Source organism: Salmo trutta, chromosome 2 (assembly GCF_901001165.1).
Source record: "Salmo trutta chromosome 2, fSalTru1.1, whole genome shotgun sequence".
NCBI classification, from domain to species: Eukaryota; Metazoa; Chordata; class Actinopteri; order Salmoniformes; family Salmonidae; genus Salmo; species Salmo trutta.
In genome coordinates, this window is record NC_042958.1 from 63,284,644 (window position 1) to 63,312,531 (window position 27,888).

At 43.0% G+C, this 27,888-nt stretch overlaps 1 protein-coding gene across 10 annotated transcripts; it reads right to left on the reverse strand.

The window, feature by feature from the left end:
* Positions 1-4,807: 4,807 nt before the first annotated feature.
* dbf4b (DBF4B-CDC7 kinase regulatory subunit) lies at positions 4,808-27,875 on the reverse strand. 10 transcript variants are annotated; one of them, XM_029710873.1, is made up of 12 exons: positions 27,747-27,875; positions 17,182-17,357; positions 16,754-16,963; positions 16,462-16,512; positions 16,190-16,259; positions 15,819-15,883; positions 15,551-15,596; positions 15,373-15,418; positions 9,292-9,423; positions 8,937-9,117; positions 8,539-8,675; positions 4,808-7,519 (listed from the first exon to the last, which is right to left on the reverse strand). In XM_029710873.1, the coding sequence occupies exons 2-12, from the start codon at positions 17,335-17,337 to the stop codon at positions 5,863-5,865; spliced, it is 2,751 nt and encodes a 916-aa protein (XP_029566733.1). In that variant the 5' UTR covers positions 17,338-17,357; positions 27,747-27,875; the 3' UTR covers positions 4,808-5,862. The 10 variants fall into 10 exon arrangements, with proteins under 10 accessions (XP_029566733.1, XP_029566723.1, XP_029566690.1 ...); XM_029710863.1 differs by having other exon boundaries at positions 17,182-17,378; XM_029710830.1 differs by having other exon boundaries at positions 17,182-17,398.
* Positions 27,876-27,888: the final 13 nt, after the last annotated feature.

Below are 27,888 nucleotides of genomic sequence, written 5' to 3' on the forward strand. Positions count from 1 at the left end.
GAACTGGAGCGATTGCAAGCGAGGGGCGTCGAATCCGCGTTGACTAGAACACGTGGGACTCGGTGCTCCCTCCCTCAGCTAGCCTATTGTTGCATATTCCTCTCAGGTGGCAGCGGTCTCTTTCAGAACACGCGACCTGCAGATTCAGTGGCAACATTAACGTCAGGCAGCTGTATCCAGCACACTGCAAGTATCATAGTAGTAAGGAAAGTAATATAGGTGTGAGTGCAGTTTGACACCGATCTATGCATTGTCGGAAAGCGCCATGTGCTGAAATGGTCCGACGAGCCCCATAGACACTGTTCAGCACTTAAGGACAACAGCATGATGCGGAAATGGTTCGAGACCCATAGAGACTTGGTTGCATTGAACAGAGGTCTAACACTGAAATGGGACAAACCCCTAGATTGCATAAAGGGATACCTGTATGGGCAGACAAGACATGATAACAGTGGCAGCATAGGCATATGAGAGGGTAGGGTACATACACATTTCCCTACAACATACCATTAAAGTGTAGTAAATGAAAAACTATGGTGTTAACCTTATTTGCAGTAAGCATACTTACCCCAACTTTCTCAAAACAATCCAGCTATAAAAATCTGATAAGATTTCAACTCATTTTCAAAATGAATGGAAATGTACATTAAATGCAGTAAAGTGTTCATCTGTTCACCCAGTTAAACATTCTACATCCTAATAATGGAATAGACAAGAAGGTTAGGTATCAGATTTGTCTGCGTCAACTGTATGAGGGGTGTACGTAGCGGTGAGCTAAAAAGGATGCATCGACCGACCCATCGCTGCCCTTCACCAAGCCGAGTCTACACTCAGCACTTAGATCCATCTCACTTAGATCCATCTCCTCAGAGTCCTTCTCCCTTGCCCTACAAGCCCGCAGTCAGCATAAAAGGCCTGCAATCGGTAGAGCACAATACTAGAAACTAATTTACAGTTGAAGTCAGATGAGTTTACATACACTTAGGTTGGAGTCATTAAAACTTGTTTTTCAAACACTCCACACATTTCTTGTAAACAAACTATAGTTTTGGCAAGTCTGTTAGGACATCTACTTTCTGCATGACAAGTAATATTTCAACAATTGTTTACAGATTACTTCACTGTATCTCAATTCCAGTGGGTCAGAAGTTTACATACACTAAGTTGACTGTGCCTTTAACCAGCTTGGAAAATTACAGAAAATGATGTCATGGCTTTAGAAGCTTCTGATAGGCTAATTGACATCATTTGAGTCAATTGGAGGTGTACCTGTGGATGTATTTCAAGGCCTACCTTCAAACTCAATGCCTCTCTGCTTGACATCATGGGAAAATCAAAAGAAATCAGCCAAGGCCTCAGAAAAAAATTTGTAGACCTGCACAAGTCTGGTTAATCCTTGGGAGCAATTTCCAAATGCCTGAAGGTACCATGTTCATCTGTACAAACAATAGTACGCAAGTATAAACACCATGGGACCACGCAGCCATCATACCGCTCAGGACGCGTTCTGTCTCCTAGAGATGAATGTACTTTGTTGCGAAAAGTGCAAATCAATCCCAGAACAGCACCAAAGGACCTTATGAATATGCTGGAGGAAATAGGTACAAAAGTATCTATATCCAAGGTAAAACAAGTCCTATATCAACATAACCTGAAAGGCCGCTCAGCAAGGAAGAAGCCACTGCTCCAAAACTGCCATAAAAAAGCCAGACTACGGTTTGCAACTGTACATGGGGACAAAGATCGTACTTTTTGGAGAAATGTCCTCTGGTCTGATGAAACAAGAATAGAATTGTTTGGCCATAATGACCATCATTATGTTTGGAGGAAAAAGGGGGAAGCTTGCAAGCCGAAGAACACCATCCCAACCGTGAAGCACGGGTGTGGCAGCATCATGTTGTGGGGGTGCTTTGCTGCAGGAGGGACTGATGGCATCATGAGGCAGGAAAATTGTGGATATATTGACGCAACATCTCAAGACATCAGTCAGGAAGTTAAAGCTTGGTCGCAAATGGGTCTTCCAAATGGACAATGACCCCAAGCATACTTCCAAAGTTGTGGCAAAATGGCTTAAGGACAACAAAGTCAAGGTATTGGAGTGGCCATCACAAAGCCCTGACCTCAATCCTATAGAAAATCTGCGGGCTGAACTGAAAAAGCGTGTGCGAGCAAGGAGGCCTACAAACCTGACTGTTACACCAGCTCTGTCAGGAGGAATAGGCCAAAATTCACCAAACTTATTGTGCGAAGCTTGTCGAAGGCTACCTGAAACGTTGACCCAAGTTCAACAATTTAAAGGCAATGCTACCAAATACTAATTGAGTGTATGTAAACTTCTAACCCACTTGTAATGTGAAGTAATAAAAGCTGAAATAAATCATTCTCTCTAATATTATTCTGACATTTCACATTCTTAAAATAAAGTGGTGATCCTAACTGACTTAAGACAGGGAATTTTTACCAGGATTAAAATGTCAGGAATTGTGAAAAACTGAGTTTAAATGTATTTGGCTAAGGTGTATGTAAACTTCCGACTTCAACTGTATATGGTCTACTTTATCAATTCATATTGGGTTTAGGAAGTACAGTCCACAACATGATATGCTGTAAGCGGCTGTAAACTTCTTGAACAAGAAGTGTACTTATTGTGTGTGACTGGGTTAGAATCCTCGTCTCCTGCACACAAGACTGTGTAAGCCCGTTGAGTGAAAGTGGGGCTGCGTGATAGTATTTTCACTATACCGTCTAAAACGTTACGTTGATACAGTGCTACATAAATTCATTCTACAAATTGGACTACATCGCTGTCAGTTCGGTCCTAGTTTGGTTGAGTATAACACAATCAGAATGGAGAAAGCCCATTAAAACAACATAGAATTCATTTATTGCCATCCTCGTGTCACTCCCATCATAGAACATATTTTAACTTTATTTATTCCTAAAAATAAAACACCGCCAAATTCCGCCATAGTCAAAAATGAGAATTGTTGGCCATATCCAGGATAAAGCCTCTGAGGTATTACCTCGGGAAGCTAACGCAAGTCTTCTTCAAGTCTCAGGCAAGGTTATTCATAATGTGATTCGCTGAACAACCTGTTGTTACATTTCAAACCCTTATGACTTCCTTGCAGAGACCCACAGCACCAATGTGACTAACTGGTTTCAAACCCGGGTCTTCTGCGTATCAAAATACTTTGTTAGCTCCCTCAGCTAGCTCAGCAGACGAAAATTGTTGCGGCACACAGGAGACCTAGGTTTGACCCATTGACATATGGTTTGAACCTAGTCACTCACATAAGCAAAGCCAGTCTAAAAGTATACTATAGCAAATATATAGTACCAGTCAAAAATGTGGACACACCTACTCATTTCAGGGTTTTTCTTTATTTTTACACTTTTCTACATTGTAGAATACTGAAGAAATTACACATTAAAATATATTTTAGATATTGTAGATTCTTCAATCTATGCACACACTTGGCATTCTCTCAACCAGCTTCCTGAAGTAGTCATCTGGAATGCATTTCAATTAACAGGTGTGCCTTATTAAAAGTACATTTGTGGAATTTCTTTCCTTAATGTGTTTGAGCCAAATCAGTTGTGTTGTGACATGGTAGGGGTGGTATACAGAAGATAGCCCTATTTGGTAAAAGACAGAGTCCATATTATGACAAGAACAGCTCAAATAAGCAAAGAGAAACGACAGTCCATCATTACTTCAAGACATGGTCAGTCAATACTGAAAAGTTAAAGAACTTTGAAAGTTTCTTCAATTGCAGTCGCAAAAAACATCAAGCGCAATGATGAAACTGGCTCTCATGAGGACCGCAACAGGAAAGGAAGGCCCAGAGTTACCTCTGGTGCAGAGGATAAGCTCATTAGAGTTACCAGCCTCAGAAATTGCAGCCCAAATATATGCTTCAGAGTTCAAGTAACAGACAAATCCCAACATCAACTGTTCAGAGGTGACTGACTGAAATCAGGCCTTCATGGTCGAATTGCTACAAAGAACCCACTAATAAAGGACACCAATAAGAAGAGACTCGCTTGAGTCAAGAAACAAGAACAATGGACATTAGACCAGTGGAAATCTGTCCTTGGTCTGATGAGTCCAAATGTGAGATTTTTGGTTCCAACCGCAGTGTCATTGTGAGACGCAGAGTAGGTGAACATATGATCTCCGCACGTGTGGTTCCCACTGTGAAGCATGGAAGAGGTGGTGTGATGGTGCTTTGCTGGTGACACTGATTTATTTAGAATTCAAGGCACACTTAACCAGCATGGCTACCACAGCACTCTGCAGCAATACGCCATCGCATCTGGTTTGTGCTTAGTGGGACAATCATTTGCTTTTCAACAGGACAATGACCCAAAACACACCCCCAGGCTGTGTAAGGGCTATATGACCAAGGAGAGTGATGGAGTGCTGCATCAGATGACCTGGCCTACACAATCACCCGACCTCAACCCAAATGAGATGGTTTGGGATGAGTTGGACCGCAGAGTGAAGGACAAGGAGCCAACAAGTGGTCAGCATATGTGGGAACTCCTGCAAGACTGTTGGAAAAGCATTCCAGGTGTATCTGGTTGAGAGAATGCCAAGAGTGTGCAAAGCTGTCATCAAGACAAAGGGTGGCTACTTTGAAGACCTTCAAATATACAATATATTTGGTTTGTTTAACACTTTTTTGGTTACTATATGATTCCATATGTTATTTCATAGTTTTGATGTCTTCACAATTATTCTACAATGTAGAAAATAGTAAAAATAAAGAAAAACCCTTGAATGAGTAAGTGTGTCCAAACCTTTGACTGGTACTGTATATATATTTTAATTTTAAACTTTTGTTAAAACCAACATGAGACACTATGCATTCACATTGTGAAAGGCTGGAAGCTGACAAACCTTTCGGAAATAAAGCACATTTTATAAAACCATTCTTCAGTTTAAGATATAACGTCATATTCAACATAATTAATGGAGAAAAAAAAAAATACTGAGCTGGAATCAGTCTTTTGTTGCACTTGGACAAAGACACATGCTAAAAGTAACACAATGAGGCAGAAAATGTTGCAAACATCCACTTCACTTATCAGTAGTTTTTGGGACATTTTGTCCCAACCTTTTAACTCTGAAAAAAACAGTTCTGGCAAGCACACCTCATATGTCTGGAACTCTATATCGGCCCAGAATATTATGAAACAGTTGTCAAAGGAATATATATGGTGGAGATCCCATCAGTGGTGAGAGCACTGTGGCAAGCCCCCATATCCCTTTCACCCATCCAGTCCCTTTCGTTGGATCTCCTTCAAAGAAGCCCTTTCAGGATTAATCAGTTTCTGGCCGGGACTGCAGAGTCCTGTTCAGTCTTTCACTCACTTAACTCTTTAGCCCGGTCTGAACATCAACACCGGCGCTACTGGGAGCCGATCCAGACGCAGCACTTAAACTAATTGAGTAATGCCCCCTCCAGCAGAGACTCATTAAATTCTCAATACCGTTGCTTGTTCCCGGAGATTGCTGCTGAAAGACAAAAGTCTGCATGAGACAAAATATGGCCTGGGTGCTTTAATTATTAAAGGATCAGGGATGGGCCCAGAAACACAAGGCCATAGGATCCTCATCAGGTCCTCGTAAGTCAGTGTTATAAGGATGTAATTGCGGCATTCTGCAGTAATACATCATGAATAATCCGTCAATTTTTGGGTAGATGCCTGACAAATACAAGCTTCAACGTCAATGTTATTTAGTTGCGATGTTTGTTGTCATGTCTGTTCACTTTGTTTGACGACTTCATATGTAAAACCACTTAGGTTTATGTATTGGGACTTCGATGGGTCAAGTAACCAACCCTTCTCCCGTCATTCCCGAGTCACTTCTATACTTTCCATTACGGTCTTGGAAAACACTAGAGAGGGGTCCGGCGGCAGGGTGAGGGGCTGCTGCAACACAGCGCACAGATGCGACTCATAGCTGGTGTCGTGCAGCGTCCAGGTGCTGCAGGGTCTCTGTAGTAGCTCCAAGTCCAGCTGCTGGTGGTGGCTCCCCGCTGGTTGCGGGAGGGAAAGGGTGGAAGAGGTGGAAGGGGCGGAGGTGGCGGCAGGGGGGCCGAGGCGGGACATGAGATCGCATTCCCAGTCCGAGTCCGAGTCGGAGCGGATGGCCAGGTCGGGAAGCAGGGCAGACTCGATACAGACGGAGGTGACGGACTGGGAGTGGCAGGGGTTGGAGTCCTGGCTGGAGGCAGGGCAGTGGGTTGGTCTATCTGAAGGGTGGTGAAGAAGCTGGGGAGGGAAAGAAGCACTGATGTTTGGAGTTACTGTGGCGTGCTGCTGTACAACACCCCCGTCCACGAAGATGGAATGATCCATATGACCTGACAGATTGCCTGTGGACTTCACAGGAAGCCTTGGGAAGCTCCTTGTATAAGAGCGAGCGGATGTGGCAAAAGAAGGGCAGTTTGTACCAAACACTTCCACTGGAGGCCAACTGGTTATCTTGTCCACCTTCATCGAAGGACATATTGCATGGCCCGGGCCAAAAATGGGCACAGAGTGACAGTGGTTGGCTGCTCGGATGCCCACACCGTTCCCAACTTTGTTTATACTCTCTTGTGTCATTGTTGGCACCAGTGATATTCCCTTCACTTCCAGCTGATCTGGGGTTGGTCTTTGTTCTGCAGTTCCTAATTCTTTGGGTAGGGAGTAGGCCTTAGCCACAAGCTCATGTCCATTGTCAGTATATGTGGATGGGACTAAGGGCTGGTGTTCCTTCCTTGTCCAACCAGCACTGTTGAAGCCCCAGATGGGTTTTGATTTGTGACGGTTGATCAGGGAAGTCCTTCTCCTCTTGCAGGCCTTGGTGTCAGGACTGACTGATCGGCTGCGTTTATTCGGGTTCGCTGCAGTGATCCAGAGCCGAGGAAGGGAGCGAGACCGACCTGGGACAGTCTGAGGGACTGGTTCCACCTCTGACAGCCATCTGTCAGCATCCGCAATCTCCACATCTTCCCCCTCTGTGGGATGGTGAGGAGTGGGGGGCTGAAGCAGGACCTGGGGGCTGAGGACCGGGGGCTGAGAGTAGGGGCTGTCGGGTTGGGACATGGGCTCAAAGGGAAACATGGTTTTAGGGCTGAGGACAGGAGGCTGGGAGTAGGGGCTGGGGGGCTGGCATTGGGTGTTGGGGGAGAGGGGCTGGGAGTGGTTTGGTAGGGGGGCTAGGGTGGGGGACTGACAAAGGGTGTCGGGGGAGGGAGGGTGGTTGTCAGGGCAGGAGGAGAGAGGCTGGGGGAGGGATGGCAGGAGGAGTAGGCTGGGGGTGTCAGGGCAAGGGGAGAGAGGTTGAGCATGGGATGACAGGGGGACTAGGCTCGGAGTGGGAGGGCTTGGATCCGGGTCCAGGGTGTTGGACGGTGAGCCTTGGGTAAGCAGGGCCTGGATGGCATGCTCCGTCTCACTGTGCGTCTGCATCTCAGAGGGGCTGTGGGGCAGTTGTAGTAGAAGTGGGAGAGTCTCCAACCTGATAGGGCAGCAGAAAGCACAAAACCACTTGTAGAAGATAATTTTTTAAGAGAACATTTCTGAGAAATAACCATGGTACATGTGAATGGTATGGCACAATGTTTAGTGATTTTAGTTGGATCGCATTATAGTAGCAGGGTACTTCTAAACCGTGTTAGCATTGTCTTGTGCCAGATAGCGTGACGATTCCGCCTGCACCGTTATGTCTCGTATCGTGCAAAGAGTAATGGGATAGATGAAAAGTAGTTAGTCTACAATGTGCTGTCATAACATTCAAAAATATTACCTAGGTAACATTGTCTGCTAAACCCCACGTCTGCCTCAAAACAGTCTGAATTAATCTAAGCTAAAACAATAAATCTGCATAATGTTGGCGTTTTTTTGTTGTTGAAGTCTTAGTTACAATATTTTTAGCTCAGGAGTTTAGTGCTTCAAGGATGGAGAAGTATTTCTGAAGTTTGACAATTTCAGGATGAAGCAGCTGCCTGTTCTGCCGCGAGCCAGTGCAGTAGCTTCCAGAGTCTGCTGCTGCGCTCAGCTGACCCAACGTTGCAAAGTAGCTAAGCGAACGAGGAGAAACAAGCTGACTCATTTCTGACAACAGTCCCTCTTCATTTTGGGACAGCGTGTCTAGCTACAACTTCAGGGTAATTTAAAACAAGCTAAGCATGTCACTAAAGGTCTATGTCAGTAAACTAGCTACAACAAGTTAGCTAAGCAGCTGATCAAGACACTGGCGGCCATCATTTTTGCAGGAGGTATTATTGACTCACTGTCACAACATGTGTAATTTAGCCTGTTTCATAAATAGCCATAGGAGAGCGCAATAATTTCAGAAATTAGGAAGTTTCAATTTTCTATGGAAGATGCTTTCTGATATTAGCTTTTGAATAGGAGTCCCACAACATATTAGTTCAATGACTTACAAGACCGGTCTGTTGAGGGACGAGCGTTGCGTAGGAGTGACGCCAATGGACGTAAGACAATGCCATGTTAGTGGACAGGCCTGGCTCTCACCTGAGCAGTGTTGTGGATGCTGACTCTGGGGCTGGACAGGGGGCGAAGCCCGGCTCCATGTCAGCCACCAGCTGGTCTACCAGGCTGTAGTGGGAGGGGTCCTGCACAAAGCCACGATGCTGAGCCGACTGCATGTGCTGCCAGACAAGAGTTAACGTAGTGAGGAGAGTGAAAGACAAAATATTGACATTGACAAAAACAGACAGAATACACAGACACATACAAAACACAAGCTTACAGACAAACCATTAACAAAGACAAAAACACTGACATTAACAGACAGACAAAAAGACAGACAAAAACATTGACAAAACAGAGACAAAAAAAACTGACAAAAAGACAGACAAAAACATTGACAAAACAGAGACAAAAAAAACAGACTCGGATACACGTCTTACCTCATCCTGGTCCTTAAAGGGTTCATGACAGCACTCACAGTAGCCCAGGTTCTTTTTGCGTGCCCGGCAAAGTGAGGGGTTGCGTGGGAGAGGGCTTCGAGGGTTGTCCTGGCTTGTACTCAAACTCTTAATTATCTGTCTATTTAATGGTGTGGGGGGAAAAGTTTGAAGTTTCTTCCCTCTGTATAAAAAGGCACAGATGTATTGTCTGAACCATATAATGTGAACGCCAACGCTAATCGGACACCAACATCAAAAGAGCACTATTCCTGGGCTGTTGTAGAGATAAAAACCAACAATGGTCGAGTTCCAAGGCCATTAAGGTTAGGCTTGTGGCCTGTTCAGTGTGTTATACCTGGCTTTTTTTTGTTCCTCCTCCTTGACTCTCTCAGGCTGGGGCGGTGCAGGGGGTTCAAAAGGACTGAACCTGCCAGAGTAGCACAGAGTGGGGAAGGCCATGGACTGCATGTGCAGGGCCTTGTATTTCCTGGTTCCATAACAAATAGGAGAGAGAATTGGATACTATAATTAGATCTAAGGTGAAAGTCATTGCACAGCAGAAAATATACACTTGGATAACGCTAGGTTTGATTACACTGTGCATGACCACATGCTGTTAAAACAAGTGCATTTGGAATGTATTCAGACCCCTCGACTTTTCCCACATTTTATTACAGCCTTATTCTAAAAATGTATTAAATTGTTTCCCCCCCCTCAATCTACACACAACACCCCATAATGACAAAGCAAAAACAGGTTTTTCTAAATGTTTGCAAATTTATTTGGAGAGTTTCTCCCATTCTTCTCAAGCTCTGTCAGGTTGGAGGGGAACGTCGCTGCACAGCTATTTTCAGGTCTCCAGAAATGTGCGATCGGGTTCAAGTCCAGGCTCTGGCTGGGCCACTCCTGCATTGTCTTGGCTATGTGCTTAGGGTCGTTGTCCTGTTGGAAGGTAAACCGTCGCCCCAGTCTGAGGTCCTGAGCGCTCTGGAGCATGTTTTCATCAAGGATCTTTCCCTTAATCCTGACTAGTCTCCCAGTCCCTGCTGCCGAAAATACACCCCCACAGCATGATGCTGCCACCACCATGGTTCACCATAGGGATGGTGCCAGGTTTCCTCCAGACGTCACGCTTGGCATTCAGGCCTAAGAGTTCAATCTTGGATTCATCAGACCAGAGAATCTTGTTTCTCATGGTCTATGAGTCCTTTAGGTTCCTTTTGGCAAACTTCAAGTGGGCTGAGGAGTGGCTTCCGTCTGGCCACTCTACCATAAAGGCCTGATTGGTGGAGTGCTGCAGGGATGGTTGTTCTTCTGGAAGGTTCCGAATGCACTTTAAATACTGTACACTGCAGTAAGGTCTTAGCCTTGACTTGTATCAAAACAGACCCCAACTAAGACCTGTGTTGTGTTCAGTAGGTACAAAAAGTTAGAAATCGCTCAGAAAGAGAGTACCATCTGTCCAATAAGAAATTATTGATTCCCATTGAATGTTTTGCTACGGTGTGTCCTAATGAACATGACCTAGCTAACAACCAAACGGGTTTAGCTGTCACAGCCCACTGGCTCAATTTCTCATGGAATGGGCCCAGTACCTTAGCTGAGCAGGCATGGCCCTGTAATTAGCTTAAATGATACGGCTGCTGAAAATTGCTTTTAGCACATTGAGTCCCCCTTCGTGTCCATTGAATCCAATGCAGGGCTGCTTGCAAAGGCAAGGTGGAACAGAAGAAACCGTATCCTCCGCTTGAGCCCTGGGCTCCCAGGGAGCAGCCCGAATGCCTGCCTCACTGATGGCACTCGTCACATTACCTAACAGTCAGGGGAGTTCTAAAAGTTCAATTACGGAAATCAGCCTGGCTGAAACACTAGCCTCCTAAGCTAGCATCGGGTGGGGTGGTGGAGAGGATATACAAAGGCCAGGGGCAGAGCATCACCACCTGTGACGTGCAGTCGTGGTAGGCAAGTGCCCTGTGATATCTACTTTTAAAAAGCTGTCATGAAATCCAAATAAAATTGTCATTCTTTTTTATCTGTTTTTTCTCAAATGATTCTGGTGGTATTTATGCTCAAACCCTCAAAATGTGCTAAAACTGCATCAAAACCTCAGGAAAGGTGCCAGGGTATTCATTCTTTCCAGCCATTCAAATCCATTAATATCCTTTACATGTGCAGCCTTTCCTGACTACAGTCATTGTTAATGGACAGGGTCAGCATAGGTGTTGCTGCTTTGCCTAGCTTGGAAGTAGCTTCATTCGAGCAAATTTCATATTTTGCACATGCGTATTGCCTGGTGTAAGCTGAGCAACATTTGTCTGTGTCTACATAATTTGGCGCTCGCATCCCTTGAACTGAACAAAGCTAGCAAAAACAACCTGCCAACTGGGCACTATTGCACCTCGAACAATTTTCCAAGTTGGAATAATGTAACGTACCGTTTGGAATAGAGGTCGACCGATTAATCGGAATGGCCGATTAAATAGGGCCGATTTCAAGTTTTCGTAACAAATCGGAAATCTATTTTTTATTAGACCTTTATTTAACTTGGCAAGTTAGTTAAGAACACATTCTTATTTTCAATGACGACCTAGGAACAGTGGGTTAACTGCCTTGTTCAGGGGCAGAACGACAGATTTTTACCTTGTCAGCTCAGGGATTCAATCTTACAACCTTACGGTTAACTAGTCCAACGCTCGAACCACCTGCTTTACATTGCACTCCACGAGCAGCCTGCCTGTTACACGAATGCAGTAAGAAGCCAAGGTAAGTTGCTAGCTAGCATTAAACTTATCTTATAAAAAACAATCAATCATAATCACTAGTTAACTACACATGATTGATGATATTACTAGTTTATCTAGCCTGTCCTGCGTTGCATATAATCGCTTAGGTACACGTTGCTCCAACTATAAACATCAATGCCTTTCTTAAAATCAATACACAAGTATATATTTTTAAACCTGCATATTTAGTTAATATTGCCTGCTAACATGAATTTCTTTTAACTAGGGAAAATGTGTCACTTCTCTTGCAAACAGAGTCAGGGTATATGCAGCAGTTTGGGCCGCCTGGCTCGTTGCGAACTGTGAAGACTATTTCTTCCTAACAAAGACAGCCGACTTCGCCAAACGGGGGATGATTTAACAAAAGCGCATTTGCGAAAAAAGCACAATCGTTGCACGACTGTACCTAACCATAAACATCAATGCCTTTCTTAAAATCAATACACAGAAGTATATATTTTTAAACCTGCATATTTAGCTAAAAGAAATCCAAGTTTGCAGGCAATATTAACCAGGTGAAATTGTGTCACTGCTCTTGCGTTTATTGCACGCAGAGTCAGGGTATATGCAACAGTTTGGGCCGCCTGGCTCGTTGCGAACTAATTTGCCAGACTTTTACGTAATTATGACATAACATTGAAGGTTGTTCAATGTAACAGGAATATTTAGACTTAGGGATGCCCCCAGTTAGATAAAATACGGAACGGTTCCGTATTGCAGGAAAAACGTTTTGTTTTCGAGATGATAGTTTCCGGAGTCGACCATATTAATGACCTAAGGCTCATATTTCTGTGTGTTATTATGTTATAATTAAGTCTATGATTTGATATAGCAGTCTGACTGAGCGATGGTAGGCACCAGCAGGCTCGTAAGCGTTCCTTCAAACAGCAATTTTGTGCGTTTGCCAGCAGCCCTTCGCAATGCATTGCGCTGTTTATGACTTCAAGCCTGTCATCTCCCGAGATTAGGCTGGTGTAACCGATGTGAAATGGCTAGCTAGTTAGCCGGGTGTGCGCTAATAGCGTTTGAAACGTCACTCGCTCTGAGACTTGGAGTAGTTGTTCCCCTTGCTCTGCATGGGTAACGCTGCTTCGAGGGTGGCTGTTGTCGATGTGTTCCTGGTTCGAGCCCAGGTAGGAGCAAGGAGAGGGGCGGAAAGTATACTGTTACACTGGCAATACTAAAGTGCCTATAAGAACATCCAATAGTCAAAGGTAGATGAAATACAAATCGTATAGAGAGAAATAGTCCTATAATTCCTATAACTACAACCTAAAACTTCTTACCTGGGAATATTGAAGACTCATGTTAAAAGGAACCACCAGCTTTCATTATGTTCTTATGTTCTGAGCAAGGCACTTAAACGTTAGTGCACTTTTACTTTCTTTTCCAACACTTTGTTTTTGCATTATTTAAACCAAATTGAACATGTTTCATTATTTATTTGAGGCTAAATTGATTTTATTGATGTATTATATTATGTTAAAATAAGTGTTCATTCAGTATTGTTGTATTTGTCATTATTACAAATAAATAACTAAAAATATATATATATTTAAAAAAATAAAATAAAAAATACAAAAATCGGCGTTGAAAAATCATAAATCGGTCAACCTCTAGTTTGGAACATCAGAGTGGAAGAGCAGAACGTCAACTACAATGAAAGTAAGACCAGACAGAGGCAGCATACAGGAGCTCTAACACACAAGACCTGACATGCAATCACCATGTACTGGACTGTCCACTTGTCTGAAACGTCATTAAGAATTCATAATTTTTACCAAGACTTTTACACATATTAGACATTTACTTTTGCTTTGTGGACATAATGGGCCTTGGTGATGCGTCTCCCACAACCGTGGGCCTGCTGTGCGCATACAGAATAAAATAATGGACATGGGGTTCTGCTGTGACTTTTACAACTCTGTCACAGAGGTTCAGCAGAAGAACAGACTTCAATGTACAAGTAATGATAGGCCTAAATGCATTTTCCCCTGGCAATTTGAAGGTTAGACTACTGTTGAATCAGACAACATCCCTTTGAAGCTAGAATTTTGTTTTGATGAGCCACTTTCCCGACATTTTCAACTGCATTGTTCGGTAATTTCGATTGTTGATATGAAAATGGCATTAGAACCGTATTTTATCATGCGTGTGTGTGTCATATTTCACATAATCATGTGTGTGTGTGTGTTTGCGCATTGGAAGAATTGTAAATCCATTGTGAAAGGCTATTGAGTTTGCGTTGTGAATTATTCTGATGAAATGTGTCCATATTTTGGTCTTTTAGTGCCACCTATCAGTTGTAACTGTTGATGCAACGTCGGTCTATGGCCGAGCTAGCAGTGTGTCATTTTGTCGGATGAAATTGAAATATGCCGCTATGTACAGTGCCTTCGTTAAGTACTCAGACCCCTTGACTTTTTCCACATTTTGCTATGTTACAGCCTTATTCTAAAATGGATGTAATTTAAAATAAAATAAATATTATAAATCCTCAGCAAAACTACACACAATACCCCATACCTTATTTACATAAGTATTCAAATGTGATATTTTTTGTATAAATTAGCAGAAAATTCTGAATTTTGCTTTGTCATTATGGTGTACTGTGTGTAGATTCATGAGGGGGGAAAACAATTTAATCAATTTTAAAATAAGGCTGTAACGTAACAAGATGTGGAAAAAGTCAAGGGGTCTGAATACTTTCCAAAGGCGCTGTATTTTGGCTACATTGGTAATAACATTTGGTGAAAATTATTTGTACATTTCAGTTAATAGCCTGTTACACTAGTTGTTGGAGCCATCTGTTGTATGGTTAACTTGGCCTTCATCAAGGTGTATCTGTGAGTAAACCTGGCTTTGATACTAGCCAGTGCTGACCCAGCCATCCAGCTCACCGCACATCACTGATCACCACCCACATTGTGGTTTCAGAGTGATTAGCTGGCAAACTGTGGACTGCTTCTGTTCCAAGACTCAGCTACTATGGCGCTAACGCAGAATGTCTTACTAGGAGTTAGCCATCCTGCCTAGACCTCCACCTCTTCCTTGACCTCCTGATAAACACCAAGGTTGCAGTTCGACTATCCTTCTCCCCATAGTGTTTACGCATTGATTTCAAAGGAATAGACTGGTGTAAGGAACATGGTGGATGTTGGTATCTTTGTTCGGCTTGTACCAATTATTTTGCACACTTCGGGGAAGAGGGCAATGGGAATGCAACCCACCATTGTTATTCAGACTTTTGGCTAAACAAGAACAGCAGCGAGTCACCCCTCCACACTCTGCCCTCTTGGAGGTCGTGATTCAATTTTAAAAGCCCATGCTAGCCAAGCTCCCCACTTGCCTTAGCTCCCACACTGTGCAGGCCAGGCAGTTTTGGTAGAGGAGATGAGAGGGAAAGGGTTGGGAAAGATATCTTTACATGGGGAGGTGGGGGGAGGTCAGGTGGAGTTGGCTTTTTGAAAGGGAAACTCGCACTGAGGAGCCACAAAGATCTTGCAGTGTCTTGTTGCACTTGGCCTTGAAATGCCCCCAGGACTGAGGAGATGGGATATAGCCTATTGCTTAGGAGCAGCTGAAGTAGGGGGGGGGGGGGGGGGGGGGGGGGGGGGGGGGGGGGGCATGGAAAGGAGGAGAGAGGGACCCACCTGCTTGAATCCTCTACCTTCAGATAGGGGGACTTCAAAGCACCAGCTGTGGACCAAGGGAGAAAGAAAATGCTGAAAAATATATATAGCATCAATAGCATGAAAGTCAATGGAGTTACAAGACAGCACAGCACATTTCCATAGTCGAAAATAATAACATAGTTAAACATTCACTGACCTTTGATGACACGAGACACTGCAGGACACTTGTTTGGATTTTTCAGCTAAACCAAAAAAAATGGGAAAAGGTTAACGTCAACCCTTTATTAATGGAAGTATTTCAAACAAGCAAATTACAAAAGTAACATTTAAGCCTAACCATGCTTCTGGTGCAGACAGAGGTCCAATCTCTTTCTTTATAAAATACATGGATTTGTCAGTCCTCAGTGTAAAATAATAAATCAATTAGGACAGACGAGATCTAAGAGGTTGGTGTACCACATTACCTCAGTTTTCCTGCGTCTGGCCTTGGAGCTCTCCGCTGTCAACAGTTGGACATGCGTCAGGAGATCTTTATCTAAATTAAGGATCACATTTAATAATACGGCCCATAGTCTTGGTAAGAGCCAAATAGCTCAGGCTAGACTAAGAAACTGATCTGACGCCATCTGCTGTCAGCTTAGGATCAATACAGCCCAACAGAATGAGGTTCCTTGGATATGTAATTCCTGGGCGAAAATTTGACATGCAAACAGTAGGACACCTCAACACAAGGTGATCCTGTTGCAAACTGTGAGTAGTTAGTCAACCTAAAACAGGAATGAGTGACGAGAATGTGAGTTCTACATAGGTGTTTGCTTGGTAGTGAAAAGGATACCGTCCACGTGCACTATCTTGACTCCCCATGAGCGGGCATTGGCCAAAACACTGTTCCCCTGAAGCCGTTCCTGAAAGATAAAACCATTGACACAGTGTTTTCATGTTACAAGGTCTAACAGCATGGGAAAATTAAGATCCATTACTACACATGGAAACCAACCGCAAGGCCATGACAACCAGTTTTCAAATCAACCTCTAGCCCTAACCCTGTCTAAGGGTAGGAGACAGTTTGGAATCAGGCCACAGAATCAACCTAATAAAAGCACTCACATTATTCCTAATAGCTTTCTCTAGCAGGGCCTTCCCACGGCTGCCACACACCTGCAGAAACAAAAAGCGTTGAGAATCCCCATACCAATTCCTTTTAATACAAGCAGAAACTCTTTAACACAATAAGGTCTACATCCAAGATGCCATGAATAAACTACAGAATATACAAAAATGCTATGATATTCTGTGAATAAAAATAGATATTACAGATGGTTTGATGTTAATGCACCACAAAGTAGGATAGGACAGCCATATGTGGATAGTCATATGGCACTGGGATGGAAGGCCATACCATTGGTCTGGGAGTTCCAGTGGCTGGACGCTGCTGCCTGGTGCTGGTCATGATGCTCTCTCTTGGTTTGGTGGAGCGGGGAGAGCTGTGACACTCCCCGGTCATCCCGTCTGACCCACCTCGGGTAATTTCGAACCTCTCGCTTCGGAGTCCCTCTAGGCTCCCAGTCACAACAAAGCTGACATCCTTATTCAGGAAACTCTCAATTCTCTGCAAACATTTTACAAAATAATGCTAAGTATCATTGCATGTATCATCATATCATATCGCTGGAGTCCACCTTGAGGCTTAGCACTATAAAATCTGAAATGAAAATATATAGAAGTCTCTCGGTCTAATGTCTACTACAGAATAATTCCAGCATGTCGATGATCTAATGACTGACCCCCCCGTGCTTAATTTGCCCCAATTCCTCCCAGCTTTCCTACCCCTCCGAGATGGGATATGGCCTCCGCAAGAAAGGCTGCAGGGCGACTCTTCACAGCGTCCAGGTAGAAAGATTTCCCTTCCAGCTTTCTTCCCCCATGGCCAGGGGACAGCATGCCCAGGAAGCACCCTCCTGCCCCTGGTGGGGGCTGCTGCATGGTGGTCCTGTCCTGGTCCACTAACACCAAAAATGACTAGACTGCTGGTCGCAGGGACAAACTTAACAAACCAAGGCATATGGATAACACAAATAAACCTTGGCCTTAGAATCACCATTCAAATCAACTATCTTAGATAGTTCTGGCAATTCTCACATAGGAAATACAGTCGGAGGAAGGGATGTTTAGCATGCTTTTTATATTTGTATAACAAATCATTTGTTAGAAAAAAAATTATGAAATTGGCAATTTTAGACCTATGCATGCCTCCTGTAAGATCCTTGAACAGTACATGATACAGACAACATCTTTGTCGTCATTAAACTCCTTATAGTGTGCTGTAGATGTACTCCATATATTACATTCTGAAATATACATTTCACATAAATATATTCATATGTATCTCAAAACTACACTCTTTGATTTTGTTCATTTTAAGACATATTGTTTGGAACAATATACTCTACAAGTACACGACAAAGTGGGCTCTCTGCTAATTATGAAGTTCTGATACATTTTATGAGCACCACCAACGGGAACTCCCTCTGCTGGTGATTTGCTGAATGTGCAATCCTAAAGGAGGAATGTGATTGGTTCATGACCTACCTATACATTTATAAAATGGGTCATATAATAAAAAATATCAGAGACCACTCTGGAAATGTTTACGTATGACTAGTATATTTTTAAATGTTGAATACATTTATATGAAAATGCATATTTCAGAATGTAGACATACTCCATATGTTACAGCACACTAGAAAAGGAGTAATGACGACACCAAAATGTCTGTATCATGTACGGTAAGGTCTTACAGGAGGCATGTATAGGTCTATAAAGGGCCAATTGCATTATGATTTTAACAAAAATGGCTTGTGATACAAATGTAAAAAGCATGTTAAACATCTTTCCTCACAATAAAGTTCCTTTATGAGAATTGCCAGAACAATCTGATATACCAAAAATATTTTTGGCTCCCATTCCGTTGGCAGAATGTGGAATCGCCTTGTAGCCCGAGTTAACTGTTTTGGTTAAGTAAATAAAGCACCATCTAACGTTAATCTGAGTGAAATGTATTTTCTCACTCGTCTCTAACGTTTACAGTAAAAAAAAAAAAATCCAAACAGTCCCATAACAAGTCACAATGTTGAATAAAGTTCATTTGAACTTACTCTACCTGTCTGCTGATTTCGTCCTTGTTCAGTTGGAAATGTGTGACAAAATATCCACAGGAAAGTAATATTAACTGACCTCAAAACGCAGGTCTCTGTGTGTGGCTATCACGATTTGTTTGCTCATCCCTGATGCCCCGTACACATCGGGTATTTCATTACGCCATATGTCATCGTCATGCTCCCTCGTTCCGTTTCTGGATGGTGAATATGGGGTTCACAATGTAAAGAGAGAGATTACAATTATTTGGGGAGATTGCAAAATATGACCTTTTCATTCAAGACAGGAGAAACACTGTTTCAGGTGATAATAAAACATGTTTTGTTTAGTTACTTTTTCCTCAACTTGTTTCTCTAACTTTCTATCAAGTCGAGCTAGTTTACGGAGCTGCTAACTATTTCGTGAAATTGTTATTTTTTTTAACGACTCTTTACTGACTCGAGAGTCACGATTCGTTTTGCTGAGCGACTCACTAGTTCATTTTTGTCGTTCGTTTGACCTGCTGGCAGCAATGACTGCAGGAGAATTAATAAGCGCTCCTTCGGCTCGGTGGCTCCAGAGATGTGCTCTAACGAAACGAGTCTTAGTCGTTCGTTTGACTGAACGAGTCAAAATGACCTGAGTCACTAAAAAGAGCCAAAGCTCGCATCACTACTAACTAAAAGCTAGGCTAGGTAGAAGAAACTGTAGCTAGCGACCGCCACCTAATAATTATAAGAAAAAACAAAACGTCATAACCATCACAATATAGTAAAATGGGAGGAAACAGCCATATAATATATATTTTTAACAGCCAATGTGTATTATTTAACATTACTATTATGGTTAATCGTTTCGAAGTTGCTAGCTATCCCATAAAGCAATCGCACAAAACCACATATTTTTCTGTGGTTTGGTAACATCCTGTTCTTTTGACAGACTCTTGCTGCAGTTTTGCAACGAAGCCTTCAACAGCAAGGGGGCGCTGCTATATCACTCCTTTGCGGACAGTTCCCATTGAGATGAAGGACATCCTGCACAACGCAACGGACAGCTCAGATGTAATGTGAATGAAGCGTTATGCACTGTGAAACCCTCCCCATCTTCTCCGTCCAGTAGCGGAATGAGATTGTCAAAATCCAGAAGAATCCCTTTAATGCAATGAGGCTCTTTATCTACTTCCCCAGAGTCAGATGAACTCATGGATAACATTCGTGTGTCTGCGTGCAGTTTGAAGGAAGTTGCTAACTAGCGTTAGCGCAGAGATATAAAATTGGTATCCATGAGTCAATCGGACTTCCATCTGTAACGTCAAAATGAATAGATTTGAGACGATTTCCGGTATGCCGGCCGTAAGGTAGTCAGGTGAAGGTGATCCGTTTGGCATTCCCTTCCTTTATGAAAAGTATGCCTCTTAAGTAGAAAATAACTTGACCAACATCAAGAAATAACTGAAAAGTTATGTTGGCAACTGCATGTTATGGCAAATACTAAACCTAGAAAGAGAAACAAACACAGCGAAACAACATGGCCATGGACCAAGAAGCTGACGACTTGTCTAAAGTGAGTTTAGAGACACTACTAACAGAAATGAGAACTGGCAAGAATAAACTGTCTAAACAGGTAAAGAAAATATCCAATGATATCAAATAAATCAAAACTGATATGACTGAACTGGGCAAATGTGTGGACAAGGCCGAAACCGGGTTAACCATGGGGGAAAATCGCATGAGAAAAGCGTGGATTAACAAAAAGACCAAAACGGGATGGAGGACCAGTTTTGTACATTTTCCCGAAAGCTGTTAAACAATCCAAAATGGAAGAATTACTGGAAAAGGTAATACCACAACTACTGAGCAAGTAGAACTTTGCACGGGCTACCAAAATGCAACGAGCAAATCGAACAGGCGGCCCGAGAGGGGACATAAGCAGCAAACCAAAGGGACATTGTCGCAAACTTCCTTAACGGAAGGGAAAAAGATAAAAGTTCTACAACTGACCATCCAAGCCAAAAAGTCAGGAGTCGAACCTTTGATGTATGATGACGATCAGATCAGGGTTTGCATCAGCTTCTGGCTGATCCTTTTTTCTTAAAGCCTATAAATAAAACGGTTGCCTGCCAAAATGGCTAAATAATGATTTTTCATTCATTGACAGAAAAACCAGTCGATGTAAATACAATTGACAGTCATGCTTATCAGTCTATAGGTTAACTTGCATAATTTAGTGGAAGAATGCGAAGGTAACCTGCCTAAATGACTACCGCCCTGTAGCACTCACGTCAGTAGCCATGAAGTGGTTTGAAAGGCTGGTCATGGCTCACATCAACACCATCCTGAAAACCCTACACTCACTCCAATTCACATACCGCCCAAACAGATCCACAGATGACGCAATCTCAATCGCACTACACACTGCCATTTCCCACCTAGACAAAAGGAACACCTATGTGAGAATGCTGTTCATTGACTACAGCTCAGTGTGCAACACCATAGTGCCCACAAAGCTCATCACTAAGCTAAGGACCCTGGGACTAAACACCTCCCTCTGCAACTGGATCCTGGACTTCCTGACGGGCCACCCAGGGGTGGTAAAGGTAGGCAACAACACATCTGCCACGCTGGTCCTCAACACTGGAGCTCCCCAGGGGTGCGTGCTCAGTCCCCTCCTGTACTCCCTGTTCACCCACGACTGCATGGCCAGGCACGACTCCAACACCATCATTAAGTTTGCAGACGACACAACAGTGGTAGGCCTGATCACCGACAACGACGAGACAGCCTATAGGGAGGTCGTCAGAGACCTGGCCGGGTGGTGCCAGAATAACAACCTATCCCTCAACGTAACCAAGACTAAGGAGATGATTGTGGACTACAGGAAAAGGAGCACCAAGCACGCCCCCCATTCTCATCGACGGGCTGTAGTGGAGCAGGTTGAGAGCTTCAAGTTCCTTGGTGTCCACATCAACTACAAACTAGAATGGTCCAAACACACCAAGACAGTCGTGAAGAGGGCACGACAAAGCCTATTTCCCCCTCAGGAAACTAAAAAGATTTGGCATGGGTCCTGAGATCCTCAAAAGGTTCTACAGCTGCAACATCGAGAGCATCCTGACCGGTTGCATCACTGCCTGGTACGGCAATTGCTCGGCCTCCGACCGCAAGGCACATCAGAGGGTAGTGCGTACGGCCCAGTACATCACTGGGGCAAAGCTGCCTGCCATCCAAGACCTCTACACCAGGCGGTGTCAGAGGAAGGCCCTAAAAATTGTCAAAGACCCCAGCCACAGACTGTTCTCTCTACTACTGCATGGCAAGCGGTACCGGAGTGCCAAGTCTAGGACAAAAAGGCTTCTCAACAGTTTTTACCCCCAATCCATAAGACTCCTGAACAGGTAACCAAATGGTTACCCGGACTATTTGCATTGTGTCCCACCCCCCCAACCCCTCTTTTACACTGCTGCTACTCTCTGTTTATATGCATAGTCACTTTAATAACTATACATTCATGTACATACTACCTCAATTGTCCCGACCAACCAGTGCTCCCGCACATTGGCTAAGCGGGCTATCTGCATTGTGTCCTGCCACCCACCACCCGCCAACCCCTCTTTACGCTACTGCTACTCTCTGTTCATCATATGCATAGTCACTTTAACCATATCTACATACTACCTCAATAAGCCTGACTAACCGGTGTCTGTTTATAGACTTGCTACTGTTATTTTCAAATGTCTTTTTACTGTTGTTTTATTTCTTTACTTACCCACACACACCTTTTTTTTCGCACTATTGGTTAGAGCCTGTAAGTAAGCATTTCATTGTAAGGTCTACCTACACCTGTTGTATTCGGCGCACGTGACAAATAAACTTTGATTTAGTGGGTAAAGACGAGTGTGCTCCACAAGGAGAAGCGTTCCACAGGGATGCTGGCCCATGTTGATGACAATACTTCCCCACAGTTGAGTCACCACAGTTGAGTCAATTTGGCTGGATGTCTTTTGGGTGGTGGACTACTCTTGATACACACGGGAAACTGTTGAGTGTGGAAAAACCCAGCAGCGTTGCAGTTGTTGACACATTCAAACCGGTGCGCTTGGCACCTACCACCATACCCCGTTCAAGGAAACTTAAATATTTTGTCTTGCCCATTCACCCTCTGACAAAAAAATGACAATTGAATCCATTCAATGATCCACACACAATACTCTGTTAATAAAGTGGAAGAAAAATGTGATGATTTTGGGGGGGATAAGTCTCTAAGAGCTTCGCATACCTGAATTGTACAATACTTGTCCATATTCCTTTTCTTCAATATTTATCAAGTTGGTTGTTGAGCATCGCAAGACAGCCATTTTCAAGTCTTGCCATCGATTTTCAAGCCGATTTAAGTCAAAACTGTAACTTGGACATTCAGGAACATTCACCGTTGCCTTGGTAAGCAACTCCAGTATAGATTTGTCATTGTGTTTTAGGTTATTTTCCTGCTGAAAGGTGAATTTGTCTCCCAGTGTCTGTTAGAAAGCAGACTGAACCAGGATTTCCTCTAGGATTTTGGTTGTGCTTATTTCTATTATGTTTATTTTTATCCTAAATAATTCCCTGGTCCTTGTCGATGACAAGCATACCCATAACATGATGCAGCCACCACCATGCTTGACAACATTAAGAGTGGTACTCAGTAATGTGTTGTGTTTGCCCCAGTATTCAGACCTTCACTTTTTCCCAATTTTTGTTACAGGTTTTTAGAAAGGTTTGCAAATGTATGACATGTTTTTTGTGGTTGAAATATCCCATTTACATAAGTAGTCAGACCCTTTACTACTCAGTACTTTGTTTAAGCACCTTTGGCAGTGATTACAGCCTTGAGACTTCTTGGGTATGACGCTACAAGCTTGGCACACCTGAACGTGGGGAGATTCTCCCATTCGTCTCTGCAGATCCTCTCAAGCTTTGTCAGGTTGGATGGGGAGCATCACTGCAAAGCTATTTTCAGGTCTCTGCAGAGATGTTCAAATCGGGTTCAAGTCCGGGCTCTGGCTGGGCCACACAAGGACTTTCAGAGACTTGCTCTAAGCCCCTTCTGCGTTGTCTTGGCTGTGTGCTTAGGGTCATTGTCCCATTGGAATGTGAACCTTCTCCCCAGTGCTCTGGAGTAGGTTCCGGTCATCTTTCCCTCAATCCTGACTAATCTCCCAGTCCCTGCTCCTGAAAAACATCCCCACAGCATGATGCTGCCACCACCATGCTTCACCATAGGGATGGTGCCAGGTTTCCTCCAGATGTGACACTTGGCATTTAGGCCAAAGAGTTCAATCTTGGTTTCATCAGACCAGAGAATCTTGTTTCTCATGGTCTGAGTCCTTTAGGTTCCTTTTGGCAAACTCCAAGTGGACAGTCATGTGCCTTTTACTGAGGAGTGGCTTTTATCTGGCCACTCTTCCATTAAGGCCTGATTGGTGGACTGCTGCAGAGATGGTTGTCCTTCTGGAAGGTTCTCCCATCTCCACAGAGGAACTATATAGCTCTGTCAGAGTGACCATCTGGTTCTTGGTCACTTCCCTGACCAAGGCCCTTCTCCCCCGATTGCTCAGTTTGGCCGGGCGGCCAGCTGTAGGAAGTCTTGGTGGTTCGAAACTTCATCCATTTAAGAATGATGGAGGCCAGTGTTGTTAGGGACCTTCAATGCTGAAGACATTTCTTGGTACCCTTCCCCAGATCTGTGCCTCGACACAATCTTGTCTCGGAGCTCTACAGACAATTCCGTCGACCTCATAGCTTGGTTTTTGCTCTGACATGCACTGTCAACTGTGGGACCTTATATAGACAGGTGTGTGCCTTTCCAAATGATGTCCAATCAATTGAATTTACCACAGGTCGACTCCAATCAAGAAGCATCTCAAGGATGATCAATGGAAACAGGACTCACCTGAGCTCAATTTTGAGTCTCATAACAAAGGGTCTGAATGTCTGAAAATACGTTTTTTTTTGTAATAAATTTGCAAAAACCTTTCCTCGCTTTGTCATTATGGGGTATTGTGTGTAGATTGATAAGGGACAAAAATAATTAATCAATTTTAGAATAAGGCTGTAACGTAACAAAATGTGGAAAAGGGGAAGGGGTCTGAATATATGCACTATAAATTAGATATTTCTGTATTTCATTTTCAATACATTTGCAAAAATTTCTAAAACCATGTTTTCCCTTTGTCATGGAGTAGTGTGTGTAGATGGGTGAGAAAGAAAATCAATTTAATCAATTTTGAATTCAGGCTGTAACAACAAAATATGGAATAAGTCAAGGGGTATGAATACTTTCTGAAGGCACTGTATCTAGCTGGCAAACATTTAGTTGCGAAATCCATACTGTAACTAGATAATTTGGCACGTGCATAACAGTGAGTGAATCACAATGCTCCAGTCTCTGAGTGTGCTTGTAAACAAACCGCGTGACTGGGGACTACCGGTAAGTGTCATAATAAAATTATGTGACCGGTGAAATGAATAACCTAATCTTCTTCATCTCCTAACATATTGCACACGTTGGCACGTGCCGTCATAATTGCTTTGCACAAAAAGGGCTTCACAGGCAAGGATATTGCTGCCAGTAAGATTGCACCTAAATCAACCATTTATCGGATCATCAAGAACTTCAAGGAGAGCGATTCAATTGTTGTGAAGAAGGCTTCAGGGCGCCCAAGAAAGTCCAGCAAGCGCCAGGACCGTCTCCTAAAGTTGATTCAGCTGTGGGATCAGGGCACCACCAGTACAGAGCTTGCTCAGGAATGGCAGCAGGCAGGTGTGAGTGCATCTGCACGCACAGTGAGGCAAAGACTTTTGGAGGATGGCCTGGTATCAACAAGGGCAGCAAAGAAGCCACTTCTCTCCAGGAAAAACATCAGGGACAGACTGATATTCTGCAAAAGGGTACAGGGATTGGACTGCTGAGCACTGGGGTAAAGTCATTTTCTCTGATGAATCCCCTTACGATTGTTTGGGGCATCCGGAAAAAAGCTTGTCCAGAGAAGACAAGGTGAGCGCTACCATCAGTCCTGTGTCATGCCAACAGTAAAGCATCCTGAGACCATTCATGTGTGAGGTTGCTTCTCAGCCAAGGGAGTGGGCTCACTTACAATTTTGCCTAAGAACACAGCCATGAATAAAGAATGGCACCAACACATCCTCCGAGAGCAACTTCTCCCAACCATCCAGGAACAGTTTGGTGATGAACAATGCCTTTTCCAGCATGATGGAGCACCTTGTCATAATGTAAAAGTGATAACTAAGTGGCTCGGGGAACAAAACATCGATATTTTGGGTCCATGGCCAGGAAACTCCCCAGACCTTAATCCCATTGAGAATTTGTGATCAATCCTGAAGAGGCGGGTGGACAAACAAAAACCCACAAATTCTGACAAACTCCAAGCATTGATTATGCAAGAATGGGCTGCCATCAGTCAGGATGTGGCCCAGAAGTTAATTAACAGCATGCCAGGGCGGATTGCAGAGGTCTTGAAAAAGAACGGTCAATACTGCAAATATTGACTCTGCATCAACTTCATGTAATTCTCAATAAAAGCCTTTAACACTTATGAAATGCTTGTAATTATACTTCAGTAGTCCATAGTAACATCTGACAAAAATATCTAAAGACACTGAAGCAGCAAACTTTGTGAAAATTAATATTTGTGTCATTGTCAAAACTTTTGGCCATGACTGTACAATGACATCCTACCCCGGCCAAACCCTAACGACGCTTTACCAATTGTGCACCGCCCTATGGGACTCTCAATCACGGCCAGATGTAATACAGCCTGGAATATACTTAAGTACAGTGGTGTAAAGTAGTTAAGTAAAAATACTTTAAAGTACTACTTAAGTAGTTTTTTGGATTATCTGTACTTTATTTTACTATTTATATTTGAATACTTTTACTTCACTACATTTCTAAAGAAAATAATTTTCCCTAACACCCAAAAGTACTAGTTACATTTAGAATGCTTAGCATGACAGGAACATTTTCTAATTCACACTTATCAAGAGAACACCCCTCTGGTGATCCCTACTGCCTCTGATCTGGCAGACTCACTAACACCAATGCTTCATTTGTAAATTATGTCTGAGTGTTTGAGTGTGCCCCTGGCTATCCATAAATAAAAATACAAAAAAAAAGGTAGCATCTGGTTTGTTTAAATAAGGAATGATTTATACTTTTACTTTTGATACTTTAGTATATTTGAGCAATTACATTTACTTTTGATACTTTAGTATATTTAAATCCAAATACTTTTAGACGTTTACTCAAGTAGTATTTTACTGGGTGACTTTCACTTTCTCGAGTAATTTTCTATTAGGGCATTACTTTTACTCATGTTTGATTGACAATTGGGTACTTTTTCCACCACTGCTTAAGTATATATACACTTAAGTATACTTAGTACATAAGCATATTTAAGACCAAATACTTTTATATTTTTACTCAAGTGGTATTCTACTGGGTGACTCACTTTTACTTGAGTCATTTTCTAAGAAGGTATCTTTACTTGAACTCAAGTATTGTATTTTGTGTCTGTCACGTCTATGCTAATATGGCTAAAATTCGCTACCTAAACAACAACTAACGATGTATATGATAGACAAGTGTTCATTCTGCAAATGTATTTGTTTTCATTTCATAAAGTTTACATATTGTCAACGATCCTTTGATTCTACGCCAACCCTGTCGGTTTTGCTCATGCATCGTTTTTTTGCTAAACAACCCACCTGTCAATACTTACCGAAGTCTTGCAGGTGTTTACATGGTTTTGCACATGTGCCAGTTGAAATTTCAACAGCAGTACTGGCTGGCGCTCTAAAAAGTCGGGTTAACAATACTTTCATGTGGATATTTGTTTCACGTTTCGACCTGAATAAGGTCGGAGCAACCGCACAGAAACCGGAAGAGTAAGTTCAAATGTAACGTTAAGTATTCAACATTGTCGCTTGTAAGTGAACTTTCCACGTTTTTGTACTGCTTTAATTCATATTGGAGCCCAGAAATCTGTGATTTACAGTCGGGTCTATCAGGCAACTAACGTTAGCTAGAGGGGCTCAATTCAGCATTTAACGGTAACTTGCAAACTTGTAGGACCTATGCCTTCGAGGTTAGCTAGCTAACGTTAGTTACCTTCTATTTTATCTGTGGCTAGCTGCTAACTTTACGTTAGATACAAAGGCTGAAACACACGACGTTAGCAACAGGCTTGTTATTTGACTTACCTTGCGTTGCAGAATTATCTAGCTAGTATTGTAATTTGCCGAATTTAAGTTTCCAATTTATATCACAACACTAGTTAGTTCTTTTAGCTACAACCGCCGGTTTTTACAGTCCATTGTTTTTCAAATTCCCCTGTCATCCGGG

What these genes read in the sequence shown, in the direction of transcription:
- dbf4b (XM_029710873.1), bottom strand. Translation starts at nt 17,337, where the DNA reads ATGCAGCAGCCCCCACCAGGGGCAGGAGGGTGCTTCCTGGGCATGCTG. An exon ending in CAAGATAGTGCACGTGGACG is followed by an intron (nt 15,884 to 16,189) that starts GTATCCTTTTCA and finishes ATTTAGATAAAG; the next exon opens with ATCTCCTGACGCATGTCCAA. An exon ending in AAGGTAGAGGATTCAAGCAG is followed by an intron (nt 9,424 to 15,372) that starts GTGGGTCCCTCT and finishes TTATGGAACCAG; the next exon opens with GAAATACAAGGCCCTGCACA.